At 46.0% G+C, this 24,703-nt stretch overlaps 1 protein-coding gene across 2 annotated transcripts in view; it reads right to left on the reverse strand.

Annotated features, from left to right (window-relative positions):
• The window catches only part of NT5DC3 (5'-nucleotidase domain containing 3), a 402,542-nt gene that overhangs the window by 116,180 nt on the left and 261,659 nt on the right, over positions 1–24,703 (reverse strand). For both annotated transcript variants that reach the window (XM_085653247.1, XM_085653246.1), the window contains exons 10-11: positions 18,875–18,956; positions 8,133–8,219 (exon numbers count right to left, since the gene is read on the reverse strand). In XM_085653247.1, the coding sequence (XP_085509373.1) occupies positions 8,133–8,219; positions 18,875–18,956 (169 nt within the window). The remainder of the gene's footprint in view (positions 1–8,132; positions 8,220–18,874; positions 18,957–24,703) is intronic.

A 24,703-nucleotide genomic window follows, 5' to 3' on the forward strand; every position in this document is an offset into this window, starting at 1 on the left:
CTGTTGCAAGGTGCATGTACTATGTTTTGTCTCTGTGTGTGAATACAGCCTCTACCCAAGACGTATTGGGGATGAGGGCCCGACAAATTCTCCGCTATTGCTGGTTCTGTGCTACTTGTGAATGTCATGTGATCTCTTTATGTGTCTTGCAGCAGGGGTATTGAGAGGGAGCAGAGGACAGCTCTTCCGCACCCCTGTCTCAACCTTCAGGATTGTTCCATGGTATGTAGTAGGAGCCTGTGTGCCACCTCATGGTTGCTGTTACAAGGTATTGCACAGATTGCTGACTATGGTCTTTTTTCACTAGGTTGAGTTCTAGAGAGCAACAGCCATTAACCTTGCAGAATAGACGAGGTGGTGTTTTCTTTCCTTACAGGTATTACAGGTAGAACTCTGGGTGAAGTTACAGTGGCACCCGGGTAGAATAGGAAGGAACGGTACATATGCTCTGGTGATTTATATTACTGTTATTGTCTTTCCAGGTCTCCCTCCCTGCTGTCCCCTTCCTTCCCTTCCCCCACTTGACCACTCCATGGAGTCTGTGTTCATCTACATTCAGACCATGGTGGTGTTGAGAGGTGGACCATTCTGAGCAACGTACGATCCTGAGGAATCTCGGCCACAACAGAGTAGGCGACCCAAGAATAATCTCCCTCCTGGTCGTACGTTTTGCTATGGCCACCTTGGAGGATGTAGTTGCAGCACTGCAGATAGTTCAGACTGAGTTAGCGGCTTCTAGAGCAGAAACCGCTGCCTTGCAAGCTACCGTAGAGAGGATGCAAAGAAACCCCTTTAGCGTAGGTGTTCCGCTGACCTCCCAGTCTCCCCCTCTGGTGGTGGAGATATCCACACCTGTCCCGTTAGCCACCCCTGAGCGATTTCACGGAGAGAGTAGCAAGGTGCAGGTTTTCCTCACTCAGGTGTTGTTACACTTTTCGTGCAAACCTAAGGCTTTCAGTACCAATCATGCTAGGGTTGCCTTCTTGATCTCTTATCTAGAGGGGGGCGCGGCTCAATGGGCAGTCCCTCTAGTCAAAAGAGATGATCTCCGACTGTATGATTGGGATACATTCATAAAAGACTTTGAAAGAACATTCAATCGACGAACCGACTCGCTCTCAGCGGACAAAGACCTGTTGGAGCTACGTCAAGGGAACCGGGACCTCATAGCCTATTTGAATGATTTCCGTAGGCTGGTTACAGAGACCGAATGGCCCGAGGAGAAACAGGCCGCTATCTTTCATAAGGGCCTCAAAGAAGAGATGAAGGACGTGTTGGCCCAGATTGACCCACAAACCACAAACTGCGAAGACTTGATACGTCTAGTCCTCCGTCTGGATCATCGTCTCAGCGAAAGACGAGGAGAAAACAAGTGGAGAGACGGCACGTCCTGGCGGCAAGACCCCACCAAGACCTCTGACCACTCAGCTGCTTCCAAATCGGAGCCCATGGAGATAGGAACGGTCCGTTCCTCCCTTACCCGCGAAGAAAGGGAATATAGGCGCAAGAAAGGCCTTTGCATTTACTGCGGGAAGAAAGGCCATTTCATCCAAGAGTGTTCCTTGAGGACGAAGTACCCCCGCAAACAAGTAGCTGCTACATCAGAGGAGGCATCGGGAAACGACAATGCTTGAGGAAGGGAGAAGGGTATTCCTCAAGCCCTGCTTATATCCCTTCTTTGAGTGGTGAAACCCAAGGCACCAGACAACATTTCTTTATAGACCTTTGCCTGCTCGTGCAAGAGGAGTGGCGTCAGGTATCGGCCATGGTGGATTCTGGTGCTACTGGATGTTTCATAGATCAAAAACAAGCTGCAGAATTGGGCTTGGTGCTGCAAACCAAGGACACACCGGAGGCTGTCTTCGCGGTGGATGGAAGATGTTTGGAAGCAGGACCAATCCGGGTCCAAACAGAGGTCCTGGAAGTTCGCCAGGGCCTAGATCATCTGGAAAGGCTTGCCTTTAACGTGATCCAAGCCACCCAGTACGGGATCATTTTGGGGTTACCCTGGTTAAGATTACACAATCCCAGGATAGATTGGGTGGAGAAAACGTTACGGTTCACCTCGGACTATTGTACTTCCCATTGTGTTCCCTCATCGTGGAGTCCGTCTCAAGTGATGGCAACGCTGCACCACATAGCCACAGTGGCAGAATAGTCGGTCACTTTACCCAACGAATACCACGAATACGCCGAAGTGTTTAACAACATCAAGGCTGAGATACTTCCGCCCCACCGGCAGTATGACTGTCAGTTCGATTTGATACCGGGGCAGTCGTTCCCACAGGACGGGTATATGCCCTAACGGAGCCAGAAAACACGCACTTGCGAGCATATCTGGACAAGTATTTGGCATTAGGGTTTATCCGCAATTCTATGTCTCCGGCGGCTTCCCCGCTCTTCTTTATCCCGAAGGCCAACGGCGAACTGCGAGCCTGTATTGACTTCAGGGCGCTCAACGCCATTACAGTAAAGAATAGATATCCTTTACCACTGATCCCGGTCTTACTAGAGCAAGTGAAAAAGGCCGTCGTCTATACACGGTTAGATCTGAAGGGGGCCTATCATCTGGTGCGCATGCGAGGGGGAGATGAGTGGAAGACGGCCTTCAAAACACGGTATGGCTTATTTGAGTACCTAGTCATGCCCTTCGGGTTATGCAATGCGCCGGCTGTGTTTCAGTTCTTCCTGAACGATGTGCTGCGCGAATATCTGGACCACTTCGTCGTTGTGTATATCGATGATATACTGATCTACTCACCCACCTTCGAGAGGCATACACGTCATGTACGTACCATCTTACAGACTCTACAAAAACACCATCTCTATTGCAAGATCAGCAAGTGTGAGTTCCGGGTCACCATGGTGGAATTTCTGGGGATGATGTTAACACCTCGGGGGCAATAAATGGCCAAAAGGAAGATAGCAGCGGTAAAAGAATGGCCTGTCCCGGTTAATATCAGAGACATCCAGTGCTTTTTAGGCTTCGCCAATTTTTATCGTCTATTCATCAGCCAGTTTTCATCGTTGGCAACTCCTCTCACCCGGTTATTACAGAAGACCCCTTTTTTGTGGACCGAGGAAACCCAAAAAGGGTTTGAAGCATTGAAAAACGCGTTTACCTCTGCTCCTGTTTTGGTGCACGCAAATCCTGACCAACCATACATCGTGGAAGCGGATGCGTCGGGACATGCGGATGGAGCTGTTCTGTCTCAACGCCATGTCACCACAGGCCAGCTCCACCCGGTGGCATACCATTCAAGAAAGCTCAACCCAGCAGAGAGAAACTACACGATAGCCGAAAAGGAGCTCCTGGCGATCAAGGACGCCTTCCAGGAGTGGAGACATTTACTCCAAGGAGCCAGACATGTAGTTACCGTATATACGGACCACCGGAACCTACAGTTCATGACCGCTGCCCGCCACCTATCTCCTCGACAACTACGATGGACCCTGTTCTTTGCAGAATATAACTTCTTAGTCACTTATCGACCTGGTAGGGACAATAAGAAGGCCTACGCCTTAACCCGGCAAACGAATAACCCGACTCAGGAAGAGCAGGAACAAAAAGCCATAATCAATCCAAAAAACGTCATTTGTGCCACTGTCGCGGAACCCTTCCTTAAAAGCGTGGCACAGGGCATGCAGACACAAGGTTGGAAGAAGTGGCTGAAAGAACATCCAGAATGGATCCTAAAAGACGGTCTTCCGATACGGGGAACGCAATTGTTGCTCTCTGTGAAAGAAGGTTTTCACCTGGTGTCATACCCTTCCCAGCGCTGGTCACAACGGGGTAGAAAAAACCACAGAGAGAATCCTGCGCCAGTTCTGTTGGCCTACTGTCAGGACTAATATCTGCACCTGGGTTAAGGAATGTGTAACGTGTAACCAGATGAAAACCTCACATACCAAACAAGCAGGACTCTTACAGCCTTAGCCCACTCCGGAACAGCCGTGGGAATGCATTTCCCTGGACTTCATAGTAGGCATGCCACCAGATAAGGGACACACGACGATTCTGGTGGTGGTGGATTACCTCTCAAAGATGGCCCACTTCATTGCCTGTAAAGCCATGCCCACAGCCAGTCTATTGGCTCGACTGCTGTTGGTACACGTGGTGAGGCTGCATGGATTACCACAAGTGGTGGTTTTGGACCGGGGCCCTCAATTCACGGCCAGGTTTTGGAAGGCGTGGTGCACATCCCTCAGGATAACGCCTAACCTTTCTATGAGCTTCCACCCTCAAACTGATGGGCATACAGAGAGGGTGAACCAAACCTTAGAACAATATTTAAGGTGCTATGTGGAAAACACGACCAAAGACTGGGTGGATTGTTCATGGTTGGCAGAAATCGCTTACAACAGCGCTACACATAGCTCCACGAAATATTCCCCTTTCTTCTGCTCTTATGGGTTCCATCCTAGGTTCATACCTTTCTTGCACCCGGCTACAACTGAGGCTTTGCCAGAAGTGAAACAGAGGGTGCTACACATTCAAAAAACCTTGAAACAAACACAGGATGAGTTGAGAAAGGCAAAAAGGGTGTACAAAGCATACGCAGATAGACATCGGCGTGCAGGGCCCGTATATAAGTTGGGGGATTATGTATGGGTGTCCACTAAGAACATACGGTTCAAAGATACAGTATCTTTAATCCTAAATTCATAGGCCCGTATAAGGTAGTGAAGCTCATAAATCTTGTAGCAGCCAGAATAGCTTTGCCCTCCTCGCTTAGGATTCATCCATCCTTTCATGTCTCTTTGCTTAAACCCGCTCGTTCATTGGCCAAAAAAGGGTTGCCTCCGGTATTGGTGAATGAGGAACGGGAATACGAAGTGAGGGGTATCCTAGATTCCAAGATATACCGTACCAGATTATGGTACCCAATAGCCTGGAAAGGATACGGGGATGAAGAGAACACTTGGGAACCAGCAACTGGAGAACATGCCCCTCGTTATGTCCGGCAGTTCCACAAACGGTTCCCGAGAAAGCCCTGCCTTTGTCAGTGTTCATTGGGAGAGGGATGTACTGTTGCAGATCACCGGAGGGGGCTCGAGGAACACTGTCTCGGCGCGCTAGAACGATGTAGCCGTCCGAGAAGTACCAAAACAAACTACACTTCCCAGAATTCTCGGCGCGCTGACATAACGACGTCAAGGCGCGCGCGAGGAGTTTCTTAGAAAACGCTACCCGGGCAGCATAGCGCTGCCGCTTACTTTATCCCTGAGGAGCCGTGCTGAGTGCTAGAGGCGGTTAAGGGTGCCGTGTGCATCGCATTTCAAGTTCTACCTATTGTTCAGTACGTACGCTCAAATCCCCGAGTGGCTGTCTAAGGGGTCCGCACTTTGCTTTGGGAGTGCTCCGTTGGTGGAACCAATTGCCGGTTCTTTGCAGAGCAACCCCTACGGCGGGTCCCACGTCCCAGCATTTCCTCTGTCAGATATAGACCTATGACTTTGGGGTTTCACCTGGATTGCGTGCTCACTTCATCCTTCCTGAATGGTGAAAGGGAGGCAAACTGTTGTACTACTCGTTTTTCCTGTTGGTGAGCCGCCTTCAGCTCTTGCAGGGGAAAACCTAACTCATTTTTTTCCCTGTTGGCCAACCACTCCGGTTCATGCAGGGAAAACGTTTATGGTTTCATTATACTGCTTTTCCACTGCCAGGCATTATTGGTGGTCCTAATCTTTTATCATTTATTTTCCTTGGATGGTGATTGTGAGAAACAAACTTTTTCGCCTCTGGAAAGAGAGGGGAACTTTCCTTGGTGTTAAAGGGATAGAAACCCTGTTGCAAGGTGCATGTAATATGTTTTGTCTCTGCGTGTGGATACAGCCTCTACCCAAGACGTATTGGGGATGAGGGCCCGACAAATTCTCCGCTATTGCTGGTACTGTGCTACTTGTGAATGTCATGTGATCTCTTTATGTGTCCTGCAGCAGGGGTATTGAGAGGGAGCAGAGGACAGCTCTTCCGCACCCCTGTCTCAACCTTCAGGATTGTTCCATGGTATTTAGTAGGAGCCTGTGTGCCACCTCATGGTTGCTGTTACAAGGTATTGCACAGATTGCTGACTATGGTCTTTTTTCACTAGGTTGAGTTCTAGAGAGCAACAGCCATTAACCTTGCAGAATAGACGAGGCGGTGTTTTCTTTCCTTACAGGTAGAACTCTGGGTGAAGTTACAGTGGGACCCGGGTAGAATAGGAAAGAACGGTACACATGCTCTGGTGATTTATATTACTGCTATTGTCTTTCCCGGTCTCCCTCCCTGCTGTCCCCTTTCTTCCCATCCCCCACTCGACCACTCCATGGAGTCTGTGTTTATCTACATTCAGACCATGGTGGTGTCGAGAGGTGGACCATTCTGAGCAACGTACGATCCTGAGGAGTCTCGGCCACAACACGCAGAGTAGCTCTGACGGCATTACAGCTGCTGCGAGACAGTGGTGGGCTGGGCTTTTAGGCCAACTTCCTCATGGCACAGCTGCAGTGGCTCACGCATTGGACAGCTGGGCGTCACCTAGAGGAGACTAAAAACAAGGGGGGTTGCTGTCTGCTCTGGAGATAACCTGAATGCTCCTTCCAGGGACCAAACCTAATCCAACACATCCCCTCTTAGAGAAGGTGGCCAGATACTGCATGTTAAGAATCCATCACCTCTGTACAGCGGCACCAATATATTCCCCACTGCTACCATTAGCGGGACACCCCAAGGGACGTGGACACTACACTACTAGGGAATTACTAACATGGACAGAACATGCACTCACGGAGGTGGAGGCCCTGTTCACAGAAGGCCAGTTGTCCTCGTTCGAAGGCCTGACGGAGAGCAGGCTCCCCGCCGGACAGTTCCTCTTTCACAGATAGCTTGTAATAAGCTGTAGGAGGACATGGGATTTAACGGAGGGAGAGCCCAAAACGCACCCCGTGTTACACGCAATACTAAATATAGAAACAAGGAGTCACCTCATCGCCTGGATATATGAATCTATCATGGATCTTACATGTACTCCGCTAGCGCAACTCCAACTAAAGTGGGAGGAGGAATTTGACCAGCCGCTTCACGATAATGAATGGCTTGTTGCCCTGGAACACCACAAAAAAGTATTGCGTAACCAGCGCTTCAAAAATATCCAATTCAACATACTACACCGCGCGTATCTCATACCGGAGCGACTGAAGCGCTTTTTCCCTACATCACAATTTGACTGCCGGCTCTGCCACACAACTGACTCCACATGCATCCATATGTTATGGGCTTGCCCCACCCTACAATCCTAATGGGCAGAAGTGCACACCACGATAAGGACGGTCATAGGCCTAACAGGTCTTGCCACGTGGGAGGCTAGTGCCCTGGAGAAATTTAAGCGACATAAGCAGAAAAAGGTGGAAACCCGTTTTGCGATACTGGCCCTACTCCTAGCAAAGCGAAGCATCACATTACACTGGCAGTCACCGGATGGTTTCCCGATTGCAGCATGGCGGGGCGGTCAAGAAATGGGGCACTGCTGAAGAGGATGTTAACAAACTAGAGGAGGCATGTGGGACACGACGGCACCCCATATCCATGGAGTGGTCGATGCTCCTGCATAGCTTCAAGCAGGTACTAGATGCCCCCACAGAAACCTCACCTGCCACTCAAGCGGTATCCAGCCCCGTAATACCCCGAACCGCACAAGAACCTCCCAATCGGGCCCTCCTTCCCCCTACCCCCAGTGGAACGCCACACTTGTCCCGGTGAATGAGCAATACCTGGCGTTATTAAACCAGCAAAGACCAATGCCCTTACTCCTAGCCCCATTTCCCCAAGTTATTTTCCCCCAGTTTGGTAGAACGAATGGGTGTTTTCCAGCTAAACATAAGCACAGTAGGGGTGCACCAGCCAGACCCAAGAATCAAACAATCCAACACAAGACACACTTTCATTAAACAGCCATACATATCCACATATATTACACGCACCAAGACAAATAATCATTCTGTTGTCACTGTTGTGTAATGGTAATGTATGCACTGAATGCTAAACAACAATCGCTGATGTTGTAAAGTGTATACCCTATATGAAATATGCAAAATCCAATAAAAAGGATTTATAAAAAAACTAGCAGTGTAGCAAAATAAACACTTACCGCTAAATCACTGTAGATGTGATCACCAAAATACAAGACTTTTGATCCTCTCCAGCCAGTAAGCTTTAAAAACTCATATAAATTACCCTGTAAAGTAAAAAAAGCAAGGAGTGGGATTACAGACGAATCCTGAACACAGCATAGTTATTCATTTTATTTTTTTGCATCCAATATTTGGAACCACAGTACGTAGGTTATGCAGCACAAAAAACAAAATACGACAGGCTATGCAACAAATAGTTGGTACCAAAACATCTGAGATTGCCAAAGTGCATTAACTTTTAATCCACAGTTTAATTAACCTTCCTTTTCTTTTACTGCCTTATAATTTACAAGCAAATATAAACAACAAATCAAGCAGAATACAACAATATAACTTCTGGCATTAGTCATATGAAGAAAAAATGGACACAGGGCAACTTCTTCTTGAAACACTTGAAATGGCAACATTTAGGTCTAGTGCTTCAGTCTTACAATGTATGAACTCCCAAGCAGTTTCCTTTTTAAAGTTTCTCGATTAAACCTGAGCTCAGACGCTCATGCCGGACTCAGCCCTCACGCTTCTGTAAATGACCACAGCCTTTCACATATGTGCACACAGCACTCATAAAATATGTGTGACTTGATAAGACTTGACCGAACAATCGGTACACAGATATAGAATTTTTATCAACTGTGCACTTTTTAATCAAGTTACCGTCATATTAGCTCATGAATCTTGACAAATGTGTGCTACTTTTAGGTGCATAGGTAAAGAAAATACAAAATGAAATTTCTCCTTACTATGCATAGTCTCCCTTTATACTGAGCCTTATCCGCCTCTGTGCTGGGCCGTGCTAGAAAGAGTTAACCCAGAGGCCTAAAAGCCCCGTATTACTAAACCTCTAGTTAATTTATTACCATGATTTTTTAAGATCCTCCGGGTGGCGTAGATTTACGTTATGGGGCAAGTTGTAAGTCACCCACAAAACCATCTCACAGCAACCTACAATACTGTAGGTCAGCAAGACTAAAGTATACAAAAAGAAGATGAATGGAATGCTTGAATTTATCTCAGCCACTGGTGATTACTCGGAGCCGCATCACAGTCCATTATTTTGCACACCATACCACCTCAGTTTGGACCAAGTCATATGCAAATCAGTGTTGACCCTGCTCCAATGGGAACAGTTTAGCCAAACTGCCAGGCCATACTATACCTGAACCAAAACACAAACAATCCAGGACAAGTATTGTTCTAGCTAGGTCTCAACAGCCAGGTATAGTTTGGCTCCAGTGCGACAGTGTGCATGGGGCACACAACTGGGCATACCCATCCCACTTAGTGCCACAGACTAACATATACAAACAAGTGATGGATAGAATGATTGAATTCACCTCAGCCACTGGTAATTACTCGAGGGACACATCCAAGCCCATTGTTATTTTCCACACCATGCCTCCTAAGCCTGACCCTGCTCCAATGGGAATAGTCCAGCCCGAACTGCCAAGCCAGGTCCTCCCTGAACCAGAACACAAGCAATCCAGGACCAGTTTCTTTGCTTGCTGGCAGAGATCACAGTGTCATAAAGACCAAGGGACCAGAGAACCATGTGAGCCAAAGGAGCAAAAAGAAACAAAATCACTACAATGAGCATTTCTCAAAGCCTGTTTGGCCTTAATCATTTGCCTGCCACTGTGCACGATGAGTGAGAGCCTTCTCTCTAAAGATCAATGCTTGATCTATGGCAATTGAAGAATACAAAGGGGCCCAAGAGTAGACTTCTTTCTACAGAATACTTTTCGGTACTGTTGATCACCTTAGATGCTAAAGCTCATTCAACGGCAGGGGTGAAGGCCCGGTATCTGAAGAAGGTGCACTCTCCTCTACCTTCACCCGCACCACAACCCAATGAGAGGTTTCAGATATCTTCAGTCATCCCCACTTCGACCTTCAAACCTTCAAGAGGCTTTGGAACTCTGCTCAGACTCGGCTTGTCAGTCTTCCTGCTTCAAAGAGAAACGCTCTAGAATTACAGTAAAAGGAGAACCAAAAATGCACGTGATCCAGAGGTTCAGATGGCTGTGAATAGAGCATCACCTTACACAGCCTGGAGCTTGTTTTATTTTTACTTAGTTCTTTTTCTTCACCTACATGACCCAGCAAAATTTGCAGAGCTAGTGGTGCACACGTTAATAAAGAATGTGGACCCACCTTCCTGGTGAAGATTTTGCCCCAGAAAAGAGACTATAGGTGGGGGTAACTGTATACCAGGTCTAACCCATCATCTCTTTCTGACAAAGTGCACTCATGAGTCATATTTCTTGAGGACTCCGCGATAAAGTGCTGCGACCCCCCCTTACTGGTGAAGTCTGTGCTCCAGAAAAGAGACTAAAGTCAAGTGATATCTGACAAAATGCCCTTACAAGCTGTATCAATTTTTGCCAAGGTCTTGCTGTAAGGTTCCAGAGATAGTCATTTATTTAAACATTTTCGCTTGTCAAATGGCTGTTTAAGTTCCACAGGCAGACATATTAACAGTTGCTCAAATCAACTTTGATGGACTGGAGAAAACAACTTTTCGTTATTCTCCTATTTGAGTGTTGATATATGTACTCCCCTCTCCAAGCACTTCCCTCAGAGTGGGGCTCGGGATTTATGTCAATGATAAGTTTACGTAGGCTTCCGTTTGATTCTTGAAGGTCCATTTTGGCAATGTTGTCTAGCAAGCTCCGCCATAGTGTAAGTAAAAAAGTACCTTTTGTCACTTTCTCTCCCTCTGCCTAGATGATTTGATGTAAAACCAAAATTGACATTTCTGCAACAAAACCTCAAGTATGATGAAATACAAAATACAAGATGGCACAAAAACTCAGTTTCATTATCTTCAAAAACAATGGCATGCATTAAATCAGAAAAAAACATAACATACAACGTCACTAATCACTCAAAATGACTCCTAATTTGCACCATTTTCGCCAACCTGTGCAACCCTACTTTCACAATTGTGAGAAGCTGGCTTGGTATATGATGCACACTTATGTAAGGGGGTACCCTGCACCAATCTAGACAACCGTTATGGTGATTTTAGTTGTCTTAGACAACCTTTGAAAGCTCTCCAAGTGGTAGCTGCGGAGAGCAGCCTTCAGGCTTATTCCAGAAAGAGTGGAAAGCAACTTGTTTTACCAGAACATAATCTTATTGAACCACCCGAGGAAAGTAACTAGGAGCCCCACTGTGGTCGTGAGCTGAGTGAGAACATGACTGCGTGATCAATACAAGTCATTGGGTAAGTCGCGGTTGCACTTTTAAAGAAGAAGGACCCTTCCCAGTGGACCCTGAAGAAACCCCGTGGAAGACAGAAGGTTGGAGAGCCACCCCACCCGTGGATACCTTAGGAACCAGGACACCTGTCTCAGGGAAGCCAGGTGCATAGGTGTGAAGTGGCTTCGAAAACCGCTGTCGAATCCAATGGAGACTTCAGAAAGATGCAGCTGCTGGTGAAGGTGAAAGTGTCCGGAGGAACCCAGAGGTGGATTCAAGCTGTGAAGAACCTGCAAGCAGAGAGAACAGAGTCTATGCCACTCAGGAGTGACCAGGAGGCACGGAAGATGAATGCCCACCGATGTAGGGTGCTGCAGAGGAGCGGACGGTGACCTTAGAACTGCAGCTGTGTGGACCAGGCAAGGCTGTGGAAGACAAGGAGCCGTAAACGAGCTGTCCCACGACGGATGTCGAGAGTTGAGGGGTCTGTGTCTAGCGGGAGCACCAACAAGCTGTGGCAGCTGCAACCAATGTGGAAGAGGAGAGAGGTGCAATGTCAGGACCAGCAAGGTCTGGGAGACTCACCACAAGCAGGGGAGTCACAGCAGGCACCGAGCAATCAGGGGAGCCCAAAGAACACGTAGATGACCCTCAAGAGGAGCCACAGGCCGGGGGCACTGGAGTCGAAAGAAGACCTCGAGCAGCTCACCAAAGATGCAAGCTCACGATGCAAGAGATGCTTGGTCACTGGAGATGCTTTAGGTTGGGGCTACTTGGAGCCCGAAGATCTTGGTAGAAGGAAGCCAACAAGCCTTTGCAACTGCAAGTCGACGCGGAACACAGGGGTTCAGTTCCTGCGGCTACGACGAGGGATACTGGCCTCAAACTTGGTGAGAGGACAGGTCAGGCCTTGAGGGATGTGGAGAACCACCAACTGTGTTGTTGAGCCTTTCGGAGTCTGTGGAAACTCCGGCTCAGCAGACCGGTCAGCTTAGTTGCGGTGCCTGCAGATGCAGGGAATGACTCCTTCACTTCAAGGGAGATTCCTTCAGGTTTCTTGGATGCTTAAAGGCCTTGGTTGGTTCCTGTATGGTGCACAGGCACAGACGTTGCAGCAGACGAGCAGGGTGAGAAGATGAGGAGCAGCAAGAGTCTTCCCGGTTGCAGCCTTGATGCGCTGAGCGAAGTCCAGGGTGCTCAGACGGTTGAAGAAGTGGTGTCTGAAATTAATCTTGTCCCACAACGAATCTAGGGACCCACCCACAGGTAAGCCCTTAAATATCCTAAAGAAAGGGCTGGCACGATTCAGGGGTACCTCCCAAAGGAGGGGCTGGACAAAGGGAAGGATACTCCCCTGTCCTTTGCCCAGTTTCACACCAGAGCGGGAGCCAAAGGCTCCCTGAAATGGTTTGAACTGGACTATGCATGGAGGATACCAAGTGTGTCCTGCACGCACATTATGTGGCACTTACAAGCACTCCCACACCACCCCAATACACAATATCCTGTCTAGGAGGTGGTCACACCTCCCTGTGACAGGATACTGTAATAAAGAGTAGATCCATTTCATACAACAGCGGTGAAGATTTATTCACAAGTACAGCAGGATCAATATAACAGCACCAACTGTTCAGCCATCGTCTCTCCTCTGGAATGAATGATACATCACCTGATGCATCACTCCATTCCATGACATGGAGAGAATTCCAAACAGCACTGATACCCAGCTTACAGATCACAACAGATACCTATTGTTCTGCCTTCCCCTGCCCGAGCTTGGCTCAGCAGCAGGAGGGCAGAAATGTGTCTCTGGCCGACAGCAGTCGTGGCTTGCTGTCCGGGTCGGGAAGACTGGTACCGGGAGTATAGAGGGCCTAATGCAGGGGCACCCTCACACTTAGAACCAAGCACACTGCCTTCAGGATTGCAAAGGCCTGCTGTAGGGGTGACTTATAGTTTTTAAGTGCAGTGACTTTAGATATAGGAAAACCTATATCTTTCATAAGTGGTGCTAGCACCAGCTTACACAGGCTGCAATGGCAAATTGAGTGGTCTCCCATGAGTGGCATAATGCATGCTTCAGCCCATGGGGGACCCCTGGTGTACCTATGCCCTGGGTACCTTAGTACCCTATACTAGGGACTGATAAGGTTGCACCAGTGTCCAATCTGGGATGTACCGAAGTACTTACCATACCAATTCAGGGGAGAAAGCACAGAGACTGGGGTCCTGATTAGCAGGATCCCAGTCAGACTAGTCAAACACCATCACATCACCAGGCAAAAAGTGGGGGTAACCATGCAGAAGGATCCTACCTTTCTACAGTCTTGCAGTTTGTGTCTGCCAAATCACTGCTGTCAAGGTGCAAAACAGGCAACTTGAAATGGAAGCATTCTTAGGACCAAGTGGCCTGGCAGAGATTCAGCAACATGTGCACTCTTGTGAAACTCTGATTCAGGCAGTTGAGAAAGAACGTTATGCTTGATGAAATGTAAAGGCTACGAATGTTCAGAAGGCTCTCTTCCACATCATTAAAGTCACTTAATCCTTTTTATTTCGTTTTTTGTTAAATTAGTCTTCATTGATTTATATGCCTGGGATTCAGGCTACAGTATATAAATGCATCTTCAAAAACTGAAACCTCAAATTCAATATTCCCCGTCTACTCCCCCCCCACAAACTCCAACACAGTAGCACATATCTGACATAAGAAAGCATTGTTTTTCAGCCTCAGCCTTTTTCCCAAGTTAACATAGTACTGAGAGGTGTTCTGGTTGTTTCCCTACCCCCTCTACCCTAGTAAGATAAATTCACCATATATACCATCTTCGAGAATGTGGCGTAACAACACAAGCTGCCGACTTCAATACCGGTGGGAACCAGGTTCCAGTCTCGGTCTCAGTGGCGGCGTTAACATCCTGTTATTCTGAGTAAATCACTTAATGTCCTCGTGCCTACAATTCAGCGCCTTGAGACCCACACGGATGATTTGCAGTGCTTTACAAATCTTGTATTTATTTCTTTCCGTATTTTACTACAGACATCTCTTCGTAGTTTTTTTTGCTCTAAGTTTTTTCTCTTCTGTGCACACACTTTCTCTTCTACAGTAGAACCTGTTGCTCTGTCTAGCTCCCTCTGCTCAACCCAGCTGCTCTGGTGTTTCCTCATTCTCAGTATCAAACTCTTCCTCTGGATTCAGAAGCCTATGGAGAATATCCCCACACTTTTAGATCTTCCTTCACTTTACCATTTGTGCACACTTCCCTCATTCGTCTTTCCTCCGCTAGGGCCCATACCTTCATACCTTTTTGCCAGGATATATAAGTGGGAACTTTTTTGAATGTCTTACATAAATGTGCAGTCACGTTGCATATCTGGGTGGCGCTCAATAGTTTACAGGGAATTGGGGCCTGGGTATGTCTTGGAAACATCAAAACACAAGATGATGGACGGAATGTTGCACATTGGCAAACATTCAACCCCAGTCACAGATCTGGGTTTAATCCATCGTTATTTTGCTCACCACACCACCCCAGTTCAGACATGGCCATATGCAAATCAGTCTTGACCCTGTGCCTCATGGGAACAGTCCAGCCCGAACTGCCAAGCCATGTCTTCACTGGACCGGAATCAAGCATCCTAGGACCGGTTTTGGGGTTTCACCCCTCTTCAGCCAGGATAGCTTGACTCCAGTGGCGTAGTGAGCACAGGACCCACGTCTGGGCATACACTTCCCACATAGGGTGAACAGCAAAACACACAAGATGATGGACGGAATGTTGCACATTGGCAAAGATTCAACCCCAGTCACAGATCTGGGTTTAATCCATCGTTATTTTGCTCACCACCCCAGTTCAGACATGGCCATATGCAAATCAGTCTTGACCCTGTGCCTCATGGGAACAGTCCAGCCCGAACTGCCAAGCCATGTCTTCACTGGACCGGAATCAAGCATCCTAGGACCGGTTTTGGGGTTTCACCCCTCTTCAGCCAGGATAGCTTGACTCCAGTGGCGTAGTGAGCACGGGACCCACGTCTGGGCATACCCTTCCCACATAGGGCGAACAGCAAAACACACAAGATGATGGACGGAATGTTGCACATTGGCAAACATTTAACCCCAGTCACAGATCTGGGTTTAATCCATCGTTATTTTGCTCACCACACCACCCCAGTTCAGACATGGCCATATGCAAATCAGTCTTGACCCTGTGCCTCATGGGAACAGTCCAGCCCGAACTGCCAAACCATGTCTTCACTGGACCGGAATCAAGCATCCTAGGACCGGTTTCGGGGTTTCACCCCTCTTCAGCCAGGATAGCTTGACTCCAGTGGCGTAGTGAGCATGGGACCCACGTCTGGGCATACCCTTCCCACATAGGGCGAACAGCAAAACACACAAGATGATGGACGGAATGTTGCACATTGGAAAACATTCAACCCCATGTCTGGGAAACATGCCCGTATCTCTGGTTGTTTTGGACAATTTATCCAACTGCAGAAATTGGCCTCAGCCTATGTTAGAGGTCTCCATTGCCTCTGCAACGGTTTTGAACTTATATGCAGGAACAGGTCGTCCCACATGGTACATCCTCCCTCCTCTCATCGCTTCAATGACATTCTGATGAATCTTTGGGAAGAGCTGTAATCATTTCAGGAGGAGGTCTCTAGAGAATGGGCCCGCATTGGAACTCCTTTGACCGATTGTTTCCCAAGCCCCTGCTACTCTCCGCAATATATATGGAATCTCCTTGAGTTGAGTCACCCCTTCATTAAACAAACAGGCAATGATTCCGTTTCTATCATTCCGTCCAATAAATGTTTCTCCCAGTTCTCTATGTTTCCGCACCACATCGCTGCATTTTGGAGCTGTGCGGCTAGGCAATAAAGTTCCATATCCAGCACTTCCAATGCTCCTTCCTCTCTATCGCGTTTCAGTACTGCCACCTGGGACTCTAATTCTTTGCCCGCCCACACCAGTGAAATTAATAGATTGTCGAGTTCCCTGACAGTAGTCCTAGGGATCATGCATACAGAAATCTGCAGTGTGTACAGACACCTTGGGCGGAAAACCATAGTTGCCACCCTTCTAATTACCAAGAGTGGTAAGGCATTCCGAAATTTGAGTTATGTAGGCACTGCCCACCAGTAAGTGGGAGACAGAATTTTTGGGGTGAGTCGAATATACATAATTTGTTGCTTCAAAGTTGATCCTACAGGGCACCAGCACATCTCACTGCTCAACCACAATGGCAAGCAATAATGGAGATAATGGACATCCCTGCCTCGTGCCCCTTTCCACATATAGATGTGGGAAACTATACCTCTAGATTGCACTCTAGCTGTGGGGTCGGTGTATAACAGGTGAACCCATCCCCGAAACTGTGGTCCAATTTCCATCTTCTCATAAATGCCCAGCCTAAGGTGTCAAATGCCTTTTCAATGTTGAAGGTGACTAGTGCGCTTCCATGTTCATACGTGCTGTCTCATGCAGCACATGGCTAAGTCGTCTCGGGTTCATACAAGTGCTGCCTCCTTGGATAAAACCACCCTGGTCCTCGGTCCTCGGGCACCAATGTTACCAATGCTCGTTTTAGCCTATTAGCAAGTGCCCTGGCCAGTATTTTAGTGTCACCAATAATCAAGAAGAGGTATCAATAGGACCCCAGAGTCTCCAGGTCTCTATCTATTTTTGTGAGCATCATTATTATGCATTGCTTCATAGAAGCTGGCAAACTGCCTTCTCCTTTGGCCTCTTTATAGATCTCAAGGAGCCGCTCAACAATTTTCCCCCAAAACATGCTATAAAACTCTGACGGCGGCCCGTCTGCTCCAAGTGTCTTCCTCCTCGACATGCCCTGCATGACCTTGAACAGCTCTTCCGGGTACAAATCTCAGTCTAATTCCAGTGCCCGAGTCCGTGAAAGCTTTGGCATCGTAATACCCCTCAGAAAGTCTATTGCCCGAGTCTGGGTTGCTTGTGGTCTTCTGTACACCTCTCCAAGGTACTATCCCAGGGCATTAGTAATAGCCTTCTGCGTTTTCAATCTCGTTGTCTGTGTTTACCAGGGTGAGGATAGTGGAAGAAGTCCTTACTCTGTTCAACAGTCAGGCAAGCTTCCGGCCCCAATTATCGCCTGCGAATGTAGTTACTGCCTCTAGTTTGTGCGTCTAGGTCTGTCTAGTGTGCCCCAGGTTTAACCCACTACGTATATGCGGAATATGTTGCAGAGAATAGACAACCCCTCCACTACCGCCACACTTAACTCTCTTCTTCTACTGTCAGATGGATTTCTTGCAATAACACTATCTGAATTGCTCATCTCCGAGAAGTGCCACTAAATGCCTAAGCATTAAACGGACTCCTCTCTGCAGCTTTTTAATGAGCTTTGATTTTTATTCCACAGAAATTTGAGTAATCTAAGCAGTAATACATCTCAGTCAAGTCACTGTGTCCAAAGAATGTTAAGAAGGACTGACAGACTGTCTCAGGACGCACAGACAAAAAGAAAACATCTGTATATTTATTTGTTTCTACCCCTGGAAGATGGGCAAGCACATTCCATCTACAAGAAATTAGTTCATTAGCCATATATAAAACCATGCATCTTGATGTGGTCTCGCTTAAGCTAAACAGAATACACCTCATGACTAAGGTAAAGCACCTTTGGGACCAGAGGACAACAGTACAGACACCCCTGCTGTAAAATAAGTATTTTAGCCTCCCTTTTCACGGAGCTACTCTACTGACCAATCTTCACTTTCAAGCAGTTGATAAGGGATATTAGTTAGTTACAACCTCACCTTGATTTAATCAACTTACGTGGTCCTCTGGAAGCCGGGTTTTTGCCGCCTGTCTGGTGAAACAGTCTCAGTTCTGGTCAATGTTTTAAATCATAGACTCATGGATAGGGAACGTGTAATCACCTTAATCCTTACCAACCTGTTGACGGCTCATGTCAGTCATGCCTTCACCCTTAACAGAGTAGATAAAATTGCCTTATAACAGGCACAACTTTCTTGGATGCAGTCCTTTTCCTGAGAGCATTGCAGTGCTGTTGCTGTTCCTTTCAAGATACAGATGGCCGATGGTCCAGCAGTCACCAGTAAATTTGACAAAGTATCTTTGGTATGGCAGAAGTAATGTCTTCCTCCACTCTGATGATCAACTGTACTCACTATGTCAAACTCTAAATTAGCCCCTACCACTCAGAGTTTACATTCACAAGAAAATCAAGGTTATGCCAAAGTGGTGGCCTCTGGTGACTCAGTCGGTTAGACAAGTACATTTTTTATCACATTATTGATGACAGAAAACTAGGTTTAGAATGCAATAATCATTGGCATCTGAACCAGAAAAGGCCTTGAGAACACATTGCAACAAAAATAAAAGAGACATTATAACAACTTTTGTAAATACTGAAAATCATGGGACTGAACTTTGTATAGAAACAGGCAAAATTAAATCCTAGCAAAAAAGCAGAAAACAAACACCCACCTGCTTGTATATCTGACCTTTGTCTAGCCTGTGAATTTTATCCCACAGCAAAACACCTTTTTCAGTCACCTTCCGAAAAGGTCTAAAATTGTAAAAAAAAAGACAAATCAAATCAGCAGCACATGCCAGTGATACAGGCACATGAAAGTACAGTAGGCAGAGAATACCAGCTGTTCATGATTTGGTCAGGAACTTGTAAGCAAAGTTAATGTCAGACTTCAAGTACTCATAACTGACATACGCACATTAAAAGCTAACTATTTTAAACACCTACTACTAAGCCACCCGGATGCAATTAATGGCGACATTCAAACCTCGATAACTTGTTTTCAAGTGATGTCCTACCTGGTGAATCTGTCATCCCATCACCAAGGACACAGCAAAGGACCCCGAATCGTCCTATTGTTTACCATTTTCACTTCTCTCCTGTGTCTCTATCCTGGAAAGTGTCTACAAACCTACGTGATGAATTCCACAATTATCTAAAGTCTACAAACATTCGTTTCGTATCAGCAAGTGGGGTGCAATCTAGCCCTATTACTCTTCCCCTTCCAGAGTATAGAAAGGCAAAGAAAATATGCTTGCATTTGGCTCACTAATTATTAATTGCTATGACTGTTCCGGGTGTGCTAGCATTTTCAGCCACTTTCCTGCTCTCCGTATCCTGCTACTGTACAATTAATTCAAATTTCTTTGTGGAAGAACGCATAGCCAGGACATTCCTTTGTTACTGAGGTTGACTGTTTAGTTATTAATAAGACATAGCTTTCCTTTTATCGTTCAGTTCACAGCCCAGTTTAGATTTAACTAGCTTATAAAATCAGGTTAGATTTACCGAGCTTATAAGGTCTAGTGTTCGAGCTGTCCTTAATGATATCCCAGCTTGTATTTTTGCTCCACCATGCGCCCTCTCATTACATGTGCCTTCCTCATTAAATACCCTGCATGGCAAGCCATCGATTTAGTATGTGATGCATCTCACAAGCACTAAAGTCCCAGTTCAGCTTTTCCCTACAGCCCTTTCATGGGTGCCCGTTCCTGCCAGCCTCTCGCCATGCAGTCCTTGGCATTTATTAACTATAGTGCACATTATCACCTGAAGGTAGCTTGGTGCTATTGAATTAATGGAAATCTCTAGCTTGAGAACAGGGAGGCCTTCAAGGCCTTCTGAACGCTGTGTTTGTCAGGCCGAGTTTGGAAATTGCTAAGAAGTTTACCCCAGATGGAGGCAGCCGGATTTGAGAATGGCAAGATTGACAAGAGAGAGTTTGTAAGCAGCACCATCCCTACAGACTAGGGAGGCTAAAAAAGGCCAGCATAAACTCATGGTACAGATTATTTCAACCACTCCATTCATCACTTTTTTTTATCTTTCATTGTGACACCATAATTAAGACGGGTATCTCAACACACGAGTCGCCCGCTCACTGAGTCAACAGACCCAACCTGCACACCTGACTGAAGAGTCGGTCTATGGTTGCTTGTGTGAGAGTTCAGAGAGCACCTGGCTTGACAGTTCCTATTGGCGCAGGAACAAAGGTGATCTTCATCAGGCTGGGTCTAATCTGCAGTGGCTTGGTGGCCAAAAAAAGATGGATTCGGATGTGGCCTAAGTAATTAGCAATGGCTGAGTTTGAATCAAAACATTCCATCCATCACTGTTTTGTAATCGTCATTATGGCACTCTAAGCGTGAAGGGTATGCTCAGAGGTGGGTCCATGCTCACTGTACCCCTAGAGTCAATCTGCACCTAACTGAAGAGGCTCAAATAGACAGACACCTGCCTTGGTACCAAGTGAAATTATCTAAACACAATTTGGGATTTTCCTTCATGGAGGGAAGTTGACGTCTGAGATCTATGACACCTCTTGTGTCAGAAAAAGGCCCAATTAGCAGTACATAGACTATTTTTCCCTATTTTTACACACAGTTCCTACATGGGTCCCAATGTAAGTAATACGATTTTACTTGAGCACTTCTGGTGGTGTTTACTTTTGTCTTTCTTCTCGGTTCCATCAGGCAGGTTTAACTTCATGTCTTAACCTATATTTTTGCCCATGCTCAAGGCTCTTTATTAAGTTTTCTTATGTACTCTTTCACCAAGTGTCCCTTAAATGGTTTGGCCCTGATAAGATCCCATATCCTGTAGTGGCTCAAAACGTCGTTGACAATATCAAACAGGCTTTGTATCCCCAATCCTTTGAATGGAAGGGTTAGTTTAGGTTGCAATCTCAAGAAATAGCATTTGGATAAGACTCCTGCTCAAAAAAAAAAAAAAAAAAAAAAAAAAAGATATTGAGAGACAGATAAGGGAGTGGAGATCAGAGTCTTCTTAGCTAATATGCTGATCGCATTATCAAATTACTGTTATGGTTTTTCAATTACATTTCCCGAACAAAAGCTTGATTGATCCCTAGAAGATTTTTCCCCTCAATGTGTTAGGTGAGATGAAGAGAAAAAATATCCCAAAGGCATTCCCTGAAGAAAGAAATTAGTGATGGAATGAAAGTTCAAGAGAACTTTGCAAGATTGGGCTTTATAAATAGAGAGTTGAATTGAGGAATTTTGAAGGAGTCTAAGAAGGATCTTTAATTTATTTAATTAATTTCTTTACTTCTGGTAAAACCTAAATGCTATTCTTAGTCACCTCAAAGTGATAAAGAAGAAAAAAACTGATGGGGAGAATGATTATCTGTGCAAGGGATGATCAAAGGCATAAGTATTTGAAGGACTTACAGTGCACATCCTACAACACGGCTGCTTTGGCTGTTCTTAATGTCATTATAACAAATGAACAATAAAGAAGAATTTTTGAGAAAGAAAATACATCAAGTACATGGACTAATTTAATATAATTTACATTTGTGGAAGTGGTGCACCTTTTGCTGTTTGTTTTCACTTTGCCCCAGAATCTGGGGAAGTACTGTGCTGGCGGGTACTATTCAAGAGTGCACACGTGGGGTGAACTTAAATTATCACCAATCAATATAATGGGTTAATCGATAATCCGGTGCTGTCCTAGAGGGATACCGCTAGCTTTGCTCTTTCCTGCTTATATCCTCACCGCAGTTAGCACGGATTTACCCCCTATATATTTGATATTAATATCAGATCAATAAATTGGAACATATTAGATTCCAATTTACTCTCTGGACCAAGATGGCCCAATTCAAAGATAGAAGACATGAGTTAGCTCAGGATCTGTTTACAACTGGCTCAAAGACGGGAGGTTTGGTAACAGCAACCTCCAGTTCTGAGGGTCTCAAAAGTAAGTTTCAAAAGTTGGAGAGACTTAAAAAAGCAGAAATGGCACGATGGTGGGACGGAACCACCCTCGAAAAATATATGGAAAATGATAAGATTCCTAGAGGACTGAGAATCCTCATCTTTCCCACCTTTGAAAACCTGGAGACTGATGATCTTAAGGATTGGGAGAAGAACTTACATGATGCATCATTTGTGATGATGCGGATTCTCATTAAAAATGCTGAAGGAAAAGGGAAGAAGTTACAACAAGAGATCAGTGACTTAGAGGCTGACATAGCTTTAATGGAACCAAAGGAGGCGATTAGAAAAAATTATGAGATTCTTGATAAAATCCTTGAAGATTACCAAATCTATCTCAAAGAAAAAAAAGTAAAGAAAATACGTAGGGATGATAAAGACTACAGGGATGGTAGGGTGTATACTTTTGCCCGCAAATACGATAACATCAAGACTGCAGGAGAGGGAAAGAGACAACGTGAGGACACATTGGGTTCATCATTGGCGGGTAGCGTGTCCTCAATCTCCTCCTCAGTCAGCTCAGTACCCCCGGAGGATGCAGCACCCATACAGGCCAATATCGCCCAACCCTCGTCTTTTATTGGAAATGGAGAAGGTGAGAGTAGGTGGGAGGATGGCACCAAAGGACCAAGGACAAGAAGGGGCGGTAGGCGATGGCAGGAACAGCGAGAAAAACAAAAATACAACAAATGTGATCTCAGACCGAACAACAAGATCCTGGAAGGGAGGGAACAGGAATTAGACTTGAATGAGGAAAATACGATGGAGGAATTAAGAATTGTTAACTTATCCCAGAAGGTTGTCAGATTGTGAAATATCTGTTCTAAGCAAGGGCTTAGGTTTCTGTCCAACTCAATCAAGCAATGATGTAGATATTTTTGTTGACTTGTTTAAATTTGTGCGGCAAATAAAATTGAAGGATCATTTCTCAAGAGTCTGGCCTATATGTATTAACAACCAATATGACCATGCGCGTTCACAACAAACGGTTGCAGAATTCAACGCTCTAAAATCCATGCTGTCCATACAATTTGAGACTGAAATGGATACAGACTCTTTACGTATGGAACTGGATACTAATGAGGATTTGAATATAAATAGTGGCTTAAAGGAAAAATCTAAGTTTATACCAACAGGCACGCACCCAAATATTGACATCTTTTGGGAAAAGGTCAGCCAAGACCTTTATAGGCTACAGGCTTCGCACACTAGAACCCACAATACGACATACAATCTCACCATAGCCGAAAATCGTGCACTGAAGGAGTTAAGATCTAATTCTGCATTGGTTATTCGCGAAGCAGATAAAGGAGGCAACGTGGTGGTCAAGGATAAAATGGACTACATGGGGGAGATAGAAAGACAATTAGCCGACACCACCTGCTATATGAAGCTGACTCACAACCCCATCAAACCGCTTTGTAAATATATCAATGGCAAACTAGTTGAATGGCGGGAGACTGGGCTTCTGGACAGCAAGGAATATGGATACCTGGCTGTCGGGGAACCCACCTTCCCGTGCATTTACATCCTACCCAAAGTTCACAAGGGAGCCCCTTTCCCTCCTGGTCGACCGATTATTTCCGGCATTAATTCCCCCACAGAGATACTATCGGAATATGTGGATGGTTTCCTGCAACCATTGGTACAAAACCTACCTGCGTATGTGAGGGACAGCAAGGACATTTTATCTAAACTTGAGGGATTGGAATGGTCAGAAACGTTGGTGTTCACCACCCTCGATGTGTCCAGCCTTTACACTAGCATTAAAAAGGAATTTGGCTTTAGAGCTATGGAATTCTTCCTGGGACAAAGGTCGGCAGTCCACTTGTCCCATAATGAGATGCTGATGGAGATGACGGACATCATCTTGTCCAAAAACTATTTCCTCCACGATAATGAATGGTTCCAGCAAACACAGGGTACGGCCATGGGTTCCAGGTTTGCGCCCGCTTATGCCGGCCTCTTCATGGGCTGGTTCGAGCAGGTGCACGCCTGGGGTCGACATGCCTCTACATGGATGGAATACATACTCTTTTGGGGCAGGTACATTGACGATGTCATCATCATCTGGAATGGACCTGTCCCTGAATTGATGAGTTACTTTCACTTTCTTAATGACAATCCGTACAATATAAGATTTACGATAAACTGGAGCAGGGAGAGGATTGACTTCCTGGACATCCAGTTCTTCGTACATAATAACTCAGTACAGAGTACAATTCATCGGAAAAGTACCGCCTGCAATAGTGTATAACGTTATGATAGTGCCCGTCCCCGACATGTAGTTAACAACATCCCCTTTGGGGAGATGATAAGAATGAGGAGGATCTGTAGTACCCAGGAGGGATTCATCCAAAATGTGACAGAAACTAAAAAGAGATTCATTAATAGGGGTTATCCTGTGCCCCTTATGAATAAAATTGAGAAAAGGGCCTTGAAGGTGAAGAGAGAAAGTACCCTTGAGAAAAGAACGCCACGAACAGGAAGCAAGGAGCGACCTGCCACTGCCCTTGTGACTACTTACAACAGGGACAGTGGTAG

This window comes from Triturus cristatus, chromosome 4_1, assembly GCF_964204655.1.
Source record: "Triturus cristatus chromosome 4_1, aTriCri1.1, whole genome shotgun sequence".
Classification (NCBI taxonomy): Eukaryota; Metazoa; Chordata; class Amphibia; order Caudata; family Salamandridae; genus Triturus; species Triturus cristatus.